The 10,099-nt window shown below is 38.4% G+C and overlaps 1 protein-coding gene across 3 annotated transcripts in view; it reads right to left on the bottom strand.

Annotated features, from left to right (window-relative positions):
* Positions 1-509: 509 nt before the first annotated feature.
* AKAP10 (A-kinase anchoring protein 10) overlaps positions 510-10,099 on the bottom strand; it is an 88,798-nt gene continuing 79,208 nt past the window's right edge. For all 3 annotated transcript variants that reach the window (XR_002832276.1, XM_023764853.1, XM_006101394.3), the window contains one exon: positions 510-2,043. Coding sequence is in view for 2 of the 3 variants with exons in the window: in XM_023764853.1 (XP_023620621.1) it covers positions 2,038-2,043 (6 nt within the window). In the remaining variant the exon portion in view is untranslated. The remainder of the gene's footprint in view (positions 2,044-10,099) is intronic.

Genomic DNA, 10,099 nt, shown 5'->3' with positions numbered 1-10,099 from the left:
CTGCACACAGTCTGAAACACAGTGGGTAATCAAGATAAGTACAAGGATCTACTTTAGGTCACATATTAAATCTGGCAAGTATTTCAGGTCACACTCTGCTTCTGTCCCATGGCAGGTGGGGCAGACAGAGTAACCGAGTCTCAAACTTGCTATTCTTCCTAGAAGAACCCTACACCTACTAACATCCTTAGCTCAGAAGCACAAAATGTACACAAAGAACTGATCAGATGGCATCTTAATGAAAAGCACTAATTTAAATAGCCTAGAGCTTCACAGAAATTGTTACTCCAAAACATGCAGAGGCAGCAAGCGTCACCTAAAACCACACTTTATCCTATGACCTTTATGTTGCTTTTCTTTAATTTAAAGATTGAAGCAAAGTGAAATGGATGGAGATATTTTGTTAAAAGAACAAAATGAGTTAGTCACAGAACATACACCTCATAAAACATTAGGTCTAAGTCCAGTAGTGGCTCATATTCTGGGTTTTTGTAAAGCAAATGGAAATATTTGGAAGAATCAACAATTTTAATAAGAGCTATAAATGCCCTGAAAGCAGAAAGTTGACACAATTTTAAATATAATTCAGATATATATTTAAAATCAAACACAATTAAATAGAATATGGTTTAAGTACATGAATACTTCAGCTCTAGAAGAATAACAGAGGTGGTACATAGTACCAAAAACTTATACACAGCCTTCTTGCTTCTTCTGTTGATGAAAGAGTGTGCCTCTCTCTATACAATCAAATATTGCAGTGGAATAAATTCTCTATTCATTCAAGACTTTCTCAAGGACAGAGGTGATTAATAATTACATATATTTATATATATCTTTTAAATCTTTTTTTTGTGGTGTTTTTTTTTTTTTTTTGCAAAGTCTAAGCACAAGCAGTCACACCTAAGAACACTCTTTCCTCTCAGACAGTCTTATGTGGTGGGAACCACCGCATCGCCTGGCCAGCGGAGTGCGTTCGCCAACGCGGCAGCCCAACAGCAGACCCAGAAGCCAACAGAGCAGAAGTGCAGTGAGGCAGTCTCTTACTGTCCTAGAGACAGGCAGGAGGGAGGCCACCCGCTGCATACTTTCCAGCTCAGAGCAAAGAAAGAGGAGACAATTAAAAGTGAGTGCTTTTCCTCCCCCCAGACCCTGCCCTCTCACCTTCTTAAAAAAAAACCCATACAATCCAGCAATAAACATTGCTCAAGGTCCCACAGGGGGACACTGGAGTGACCATTAGGATGTTTTCTGAAGGGAAGTTAGATGACCTGGAGCACGGAACTCCAGCGGAGAAGTCCTAATGCTCGCAGCACAGGAGATTCGCCCTGTGGCTAGCGGGGGAGAGACCAGCTGTAAGTATACTGCATCTCAGGAGCCATTAAAATGTGAAAATTGGATAGTGTCGCCAAAAGGAAGGACAATGTCACTTGGACTTGACCTGTGACATATCAGCTTCCTTCCAAACCAATGCCTTTGTGCAGGCAGACTACACAGTGAGCCTCGCCCCGTGCCACTGAGGAACAGGGTCTGAGCACTGCACCGCCACCCCAGCTGCCCGGCTCTCTCGGAGGGGCTGACTCCCACTTGTTTCAAGAGGCCAAAGCAAAGCACCTCTGGTACCCACTTTACGATGCCGTTAAGGGTGGGCGACCACTACAGAATGTGCATCAACTACCAGCTCTACGCTTACCTGCCTGCCACAGTATGTGGTCCCTGTCTGTTCCAGTGGACTAAAACTCTCTCATAAATGGGTTATTGCCATTAGAAAACTACTAATGTTCTAGTAATGTAAACAATACCACTTTGTCTCTTTATGACTTTCGCTTGTGAACATCTTGTGCAGCAAATATGTCTACGTGTCACTCTGCTTATGGTGGAAGTCCAGGATTGTCTGCCACTCTGCTGGGAACAACAGCTGATACATCAGAGAAAAGAAACACAGAGCTTTGTTTTCATTGGCCGTGTTAGAAATCCAACCAAAGGAAAAACGTTCTTATTTTTCAAAAGCAGATTTCCTTTATCTCAGGGATTGAGTCATAGCTGAAAAAAAGAAAAAGAAAAAGGTCAGGTACATTTCTATAACCAGGGATACAGGATGTTACAGACTAAGGAAGAAGGGAACCAACACTTAGTGAATGTTTACTACACATCAGTTCCGACTACCACCCGTGAGGTAAAACACTACAGTTATCTTTATTTACAAATGTGTGAATGAAAGTTTAAAGAGGTTAAGTAACTTATCCTAAGGTTACTACATAACAAGGACTGGCACCCAGAATTGCTTTTATCTTTCCGTTTTGGCAATAGATATTAGAACAAAATATCTACTTTTTGACAGACTAATTCTGCCTCTAGGAATGAACCCAACAGCATACTCCTAAGAGAGGGCAAGGACTTACATATACAGACTCTCATTAGAATATTGTTTGTAACAGGGAAAAACCCAAAACAACCTAAATGACCAGGCACAGCGGATTCATTAAGTGAAGGAAGAACCACGATATGAAAGTCAAATGCCCTCGGAAGAAAAAATGACCACACTTGTGAGGCCGAGTGCCTGTTTGCTCGCAGGACTGGGAGGAGACAAACATCACAGAAGACATCATGGTCCGTGTTATTTGTGAGGTGGGACATCCACACAGGAAACAATTGCTTGTAAGGCAGTTTATGTTCAATGCCAAGTGCTCTTTCGGCAAATGCAGAGTAGCAGATTCAAAGCAGAGAGGTAGCAACACAGGATAAAGAGGACTTCTCACGTTCATAAAATCATGGAACGAGAGAAGGGGATCTTAAGAGATTTTTCTTGTCCAATTTCTCTGATTTCTGGTGAGAAAATAAGAGACTGGAAAAGGACAGTAATTTGCAAAAGGCCACACGTACTGACTGAAATGCGCTCCTGGTGAACCAGTGCTGCTGGCCGCGTGCTTTCCCACCAGGCACTGCTGGTCCGAGAGGGCACGCAGACAGACACCCTGGCAGCCAAAGAGAAGGCCCAGCAGGCCTAAAACACCCAAACACTGCAAAATATATCTGTGCACCTTAAACATGAAAAGCACATGGCAATAACATCTGAATATACCTCGAATGAAAAGCCTAATTTTATACATCTGCTTTCCAAAATGGTTTTTCTTTTTTTAATACAGTGGAATCTCAGTTCTTGATCTTAATTTGTTCTGGAAGGCTGTTCGAGAAGTGATTTGTTCAAAAACAAAATCACTTTCCCCCGTTAGAAATAATGTCAATTAATTCGTTCCAGACCTCCAAACAATTCCGTTTTAACCTTTCTTATATACAGTAAAAGTCTAATGCACTATTTAATCTATAAACAAACACTTCATTTCTTAAATTTATCGAACCATCCCTACTAGCCTTAAAGCAGCGGTTCTCAACCTATGGGTCACGACCCCTTTGGGGGTCGAACGACCCTTTCACAGGGGTCGCCTAAGACCATCGGAAAACACATATATAATTACATATTGTTTTTGTGATTAATCACTATGCTTTAATTATGTTCAATTTGTAACAATGAAAATACATAACAGTAGCAATGAAAACAATTTTATGGTTGGGGGTCACCACAACATGAGGAACTGTATTAAAGGGTCGCAGCATTAGGAAGGTTGAGAACCACTGCCTTAAAGGAATCACTTCCAGCACTCATTCCAGGAGTGTCTTTCACGATTCAGCAGGTGGCTTCTACTCTTGCTGTCACTGGCTACCTGCTTTTGATTTATCCAAATCAATAACAGTTTTGTTTTTTAAGTATATTTTTATTGATTTTAGAGAGAAAGGGAGAAGGAGAGTGAGATAGAAACATCAATGATGAGAGAAAATTATTGATCAGCTGCCTCCTGCACGCCCCACACTGGGGATCGAGCCCACAACCCGGGCATGTGCCCTTGACCAGAATCGAACCTGGGACCCTTTAGTCCACAGGCTGATGCTCTATCCTCTGAGCCAAACCAGCTAGGGCTCAACAATCGTTTTTCTACCTCTTTATTTGCTTGTAATCATTGTTTCCTTCACACCTTAGCAACATTAGCACTCTTGATGGCCTATGTTTTAAAATTGTGCTCATTTCTCTAGCAACAACAACAACAACAAACCCACAAAAATATTCACAGCACAATTTCTTGAGATGTTATGGTAAACTGACTCATACTAGCACATTCTCTCCTTTGTGGCCTGAGAGACACTTTTTGTCATGCTGATGTATCAGCCAGAAAGGGTTGTAGAAAACCAAGCTCTTTCAATAACTGAGACATTTTTTCCACGTGAACAACTTGGTTGAGAACGCATTGTTCGAGATGGGAGATATTAAAAAACCAAGGTTTGACTGTATTTTTATTGATTTTTAGAGAGAGATGAAGAGAGATGGAGGAAGAGAGAAACATCGATGTGAGAGTCAAACATTGATTGGCTGCCTCCTGCATGCCTCCCATTGGGATGGAGCCCAATGGAGCCATAACCTGCGCATGTGCCCAATTGGGAATCCAGCCAGCAACCTTTCAGTGCACGGGACAATGCCCAACCAACTGAGCCACACCTGCCAGGGTCCAAAATAGTTTCTAAAAAACATTTTCATATTCACAAACATTTGACCATCAACATAATGGGGAATCACAAAAACAACTACCTTGCACTTCTTAATACACCTTTATCTTGCTCTCTGCTATTCTAGGTTTGAGGGAGCCAATAACATTAAATATAGACAAAAATTATCACCCTCACGAAGAAAAGTAGAGTCTGCAAAACTGAACAGAGCTTTGGCAAGAATCAGCTCAGTAAAAATATAAAAATTAAACCAAGCTCTGTATATCAACTGTAATTAAAAAATTAAAGTTAACAAAATTAAATCAAGCTCTGCTAACGACAGTTCTTAGAGTGACAAGTTGGCTAGAAAGTTAACAAGGAAAAAGTGGTATTGGACCTAAATCTAAATTCAAGCCCTCCAAACTATTGAGGGTTATATGGGATGTTATTTGAACATATTTAATGATTCTTAATTTTTGGTAATGTAAATGATAGAGGAGTTTAATGATGTCACAAAAATATGATGAGAAATTCTCCTATCACATTAAATTTTTGTGACTCAACTGAAGTTAGAGAAAGCAACATGGTTGAAGGTTGAACTAAGAATGTTTGGCTTGAAGAACAGACTGGGAGGGAACTAAGTGGCTGTCTTCAATTTTCTAAAGGTTACTTGTGCGGTTCTTGTGGGCAAAGCTAGAACTAGCTGGTGAAGCTATAGAGAAAGAGTATTACTTCCTGGCAAGTCAGAATTCCCTAATCACACCCATTCAATGCACTCCTTCTTAAAATAGCACTATTGAAATGCCACACTACTTCAGATATTAAAATGCCACACTACTTCAGATGAACGAAAATACTGACAGGAGAGGAAACAACAACAAAGCTGCAAAAGCTGGAAGCAAGTGGAGTGGTAACAGAAAAGGGGAAAAAGCTGGGAAGCAACCTGATTTACAACCCGGAGCTCCTCATAGCCAGGGGATTGGTGTCACCAGTACTTATGGTAAAGGGAGTAGGGTGGATACAAACATAGGGATTTCTTAAAAGCCTGGTTTTAGAAATTAACACTCTACAGCTATTCCACCATTCTGATCAGCCCGAAAACCAACACAAGCAGAATCATCTGAGATTGCTTCTCTGAGCAGATTAAAATTTAGGGTCATATATTAGGCATGACCAAGGACAAGGGTGCTATACTGAAATGAGAGCAATTGGGGGGGAGGGGTATAAATAATGAATACTGAGCCTTCTCTAGCTTTTTTCCACGTGGCTCCCAGAACATAACATTAGCAGTCTAATCTTTGTCCTCCAGGCAGGAGACTGGTACAGTTTTCATTGAGGAATATGATCAGTCCAACAATAAAGAACTTAGTTCCCTAAGGAAACCTGCGTAGCTTATGTTTCACTTATTAAGAAACTACCAAATGGTTTTTCAAAGTGGCTGTAGCATTTTACATTCCCACCAGTAGTGTACTGAAGTTCAAATTGCTTTACAACCTTGCAAACACATGATACTGTCAGTCTTTTTAATTTTAGCCATTCTATTGGGTATGGAGCTGTATATCACTGACTTTACCTTGCATTTCCCTAATGACTAATGATGTTGAGCTAGCTCTTTGCATGTGAATATTGGCCATCTGTATATCTGTGTGTAATGTCTGTTGATATCTTTTGACCATTAAAAAAAACATCAGATCGTTGCTCTTCTTAATGAGTTTAAAAGTTCTTTATATTATTTTGGATACAATTCCTTTATCAGAAGGATGTTTGGCAAATATCTTCTCCCAGTTCATAATTTGCCTTTTCATTTTCTTCACAATGTCTTTTAATGAGTAGTTTTTAGTTTTAATGAAGTTCAGTTTATCAGTTTTTCTCTTTTATATCTCATGCTTTGTATGAACTAAGAAACTTTGCCTAACTTAAACCACAAAGATTTTCTCCTATAAGTTTTATAGTTTTAGTTCTTACATTTAGGTCTATGATCCATTTGGGGTTGATTTCGTATATGCTGTAAGGAACAAGACTCATTTTCTCCTCCCTTCTCCATATGTATATCTAGTTGTTTCTATACTATAAACTAAAAAGACATTATTTTTCTCATTGAATTACCTTGGCACATACAGGGCAAAAGGAAGTTTACAGTTGTTGGTATGGAAAATAATACAATAATTCATAATAATACAAGAATAAACTTTGTTTCGTGCACTCACAACTGTAAACCTACTTTTGCCCCACCCTGTATATAAAAAATCAATTGACTTCATAATTAGGGTCTGCTTCTGCACCCTATTTGTTCAACAATCTTTGTCTACCCCTATGTAATATTACACCACCTTGATCATGTAGCTTTACAATACGTGTAAAGCCAAGCAGTGTTAGTCTTACAATTTTGTGCTCCTTTTCCACAACTTTTTTGTTATTTTAGTTCATTTACATCTCCCAATAAATATTATAATGATCTTGTCAATGTCTATAAAAAAAAGACTGCTGGAACACTGAATCTATTAGTAATCCTATATAATAAAAGCTAATATACAAATTTTCCCCTTGGAAGTTCAACCACTCACTATGACGTGTGCTGACCACCAGGGGGCAGTGCAGAACAAAGGAAGGCTCTGGCCAGCAGCCAGCAGCCGGGGAAGGAAGGCCTCGATCAGCCTGATCGCAGGCCAGGCCTAAGGACTCTACCTGTGCAAGAATTTTGTGCACCAGGCCTCTAGTCTTGAATAATGTACAACATAGTAACTATAATTAATACCACTGTATTGTGTATTTGAAAGTTGCTAAGAGAGATCTTCAAAGCTCTCATTACAAAAACAATTGTAACTGTGTATGGTGAATTAAGTAGACTTATTGTGGGGATCATTTCCCAATGCAAACAAATATTGAATCAATATGCTATATACCTGAAACTAGTATTATATGTCTATTATACCTCAATCATCATCATCATCGGGAGAAATAACACCTTAGCCACATTCTTTTGATTCACAAACATGATGTTTTTATTTAAATCTTTAATTTGGCTCAGTTGTTTTATAGTTTATATTGTACAAATCTTTTTTTTTTTTTTTTTTTTTTTTTTAATATATTTTATTGATTTTTTACAGAGAGGAAGGGAGAGAGATAGAGAGAGTTAGAAACATCGATGAGAGAGAAACATCGATCAGCTGCCTCCTGCACATCTCCTACTGGGGATGTGCCCGCAACCCAGGTACATGCCCTTGACCAGAATCGAACCCGGGACCTTTCAGTCCGCAGGCCGACGCTCTATCCACTGAGCCAAACTGGTTTCGGCTATATTGTACAAATCTTATACATATTTTGTTAAACATATTCCTAAGAATTTGATGGTTTCCAATGCTACTATAGATTGTATTGTTTTTAGATTTTCAATGTCCAGTTGTTAATTGCTAGTATATAGAAATGCAATTCATTTTTGTATGTTAACCTTATATAATGCAGCATTGCTAAACTTAGCAGTTGTAATAGCTTTTCTGTAGATTACTTAAGACACTACTGTCCAACAGAACTTTCTGTAATGTTCTGTATCATTCATACATGGCTCCTCAGTCACTACCATATTGGATAAAGCAGCCTTAGGAATTTCTAAAGAAATAATGATGCCTTCTGCAAAGACAGCCAGTTTTAGTCCTTCCTTTATGATCAATATGCCTTCTTGCACTGGCTAGGATTTCCAGTGCAAATGTTTTAAAATGGACATCCTTGCCTTCTTCCTACTTAAAAAGAAGCATTCATTTGTATGCATATATGCATAACCCATGGACACAGACAAGAGGGTAGTGAAGGCCTGGGGCAGGCCAGAAGGAGTTATGGGGGAAAAGGGGGATGTATGTACTACTTTCAACAATTAAGATTAAAAAAAAATAGAAGCATTCAGTCTTTTCCATTAATATGATTTTAGCTGTCAGTTTAATCAGGTTTAGGAAGTTCCTTTCTGTTCCTTGTTTCCTTATAGTTTTGTAATCAACGATTGTTGATTTTTGTCAATTTTTTTCTGCATCTATTGCAGCAGTTCTCAACCTGTGGGTCGCGAACAATGAAAATACATCCTGCATATCAGATATTTACATTATGATTCATAACAGTAGCAAAATTACACTTATGAAGTAGCAACGAAAATAATTTTATGGTTGGGGGTCACCACAACATGAGGAACTGTATTAAAGGGTCGCGGCATTAGGAAGATTGAGAACCACTGATTGGGATGATCATGTTTTTGTTTTTATGATGAATTACTATAATTGATTTTCAAATATCAAAACAACCTTGCTTTCCTGAAATGTACTATCCTTTTTATATATTTCTGATGTATTTCCTTATATTTGTTAAGGATTTTACATGTATGTTCATGAGGTATATTAGTCTATAGTTTTCTTTTCTTGTAATGTCTTTGATGTTTGGTGTTACAGTAATACTGGCCTCATTAAATGTACTGAAAAATATTACCTCTTTAATTTTCTGGAAGTCTGTCTAGAATTGGTACTATTTCTTCTTTAAATTCTATCTAGGCCTGGAGTTTTCTTTGTGAAAAAGTTTTTAACTACAAATTCAATTCCTTTTATCTCCCTGCCCCTGCAATTTGACTGATATCATGTAAATTTAAGGCATGTAACATGATTTGATACACATATGTAATGCAAAATGATTACCACAATAAGATTAGTTATTATATTTATCACCTTACATAATTATTATTTTTTAAAATATAGAATCTGCTTTTTAAAAAAAAATATTTTTTAAAATTGATTTCTGAGAGGAAGGAAGAGGGAGAGAGAGAAAGAGAGAGAGAGAGAGAAAAAAAAACATCAATGATAAGAATCATTGATTGGCTGCCTCCTGCAGGCCCCACACTGGGGATCAAGCCTGCAAACTGGGCATGTGTCCTGACCAGGAATCTAACTGTGACTTCCTGGTTCATAGGTCGACGCTCAACCACTGAGCCTCGCTGGCCGGGCCATAATTATTTTTTTAAATAGTGAGAATATTTAAGATCTACTCTATAAGTAACTTTCAAGTATATAATACAAAACTGTTAACTATAGTCACCATGGTGTGCATTAGATCCCCTGAACAAATTCCTCGTATAACTAACTAGAAGGCTGTACTCTTTGACAAATGTTTCTCCATTTCCTCAAACCCTCAGCACCTGATAACCACCATTCTTCTCTCTGTTTCTATGAGTTCAACTTTTTATTTTTATTTATTTATTTTTTAAAAATATATTTTATTGACTTTTTACAGAGAGGAAGGGAGAGGGACAGAGAGTTAGAAACACTGATGAGAGAGAAACATCAATCAGCTGCCTCTCCCACATGTACCGTGGTTGCGGGCACATCCCCTTGACCAGAATCGAACCTGGGACCCTTCAGTCCGCAGGCCGACGCTCTATCCACTGAGCCAAACCGACTAGGGCTGAGTTCAACTTTTTAGATTCCATGAAAGTAAAATCACACAGCATTTCTTTCTCCATCTGACTGTTTCATTTAGCATAATGTCCTCAACGTCCATTCACATTGTAACAAATGGCAGTATTTCATTCCTT

This window comes from Myotis lucifugus, unplaced genomic scaffold, assembly GCF_000147115.1.
Source record: "Myotis lucifugus unplaced genomic scaffold, Myoluc2.0 scaffold_355, whole genome shotgun sequence".
NCBI lineage: Eukaryota > Metazoa > Chordata > Mammalia > Chiroptera > Vespertilionidae > Myotis > Myotis lucifugus.
This window is presented reverse-complemented; position numbering and strand designations above follow the sequence as displayed.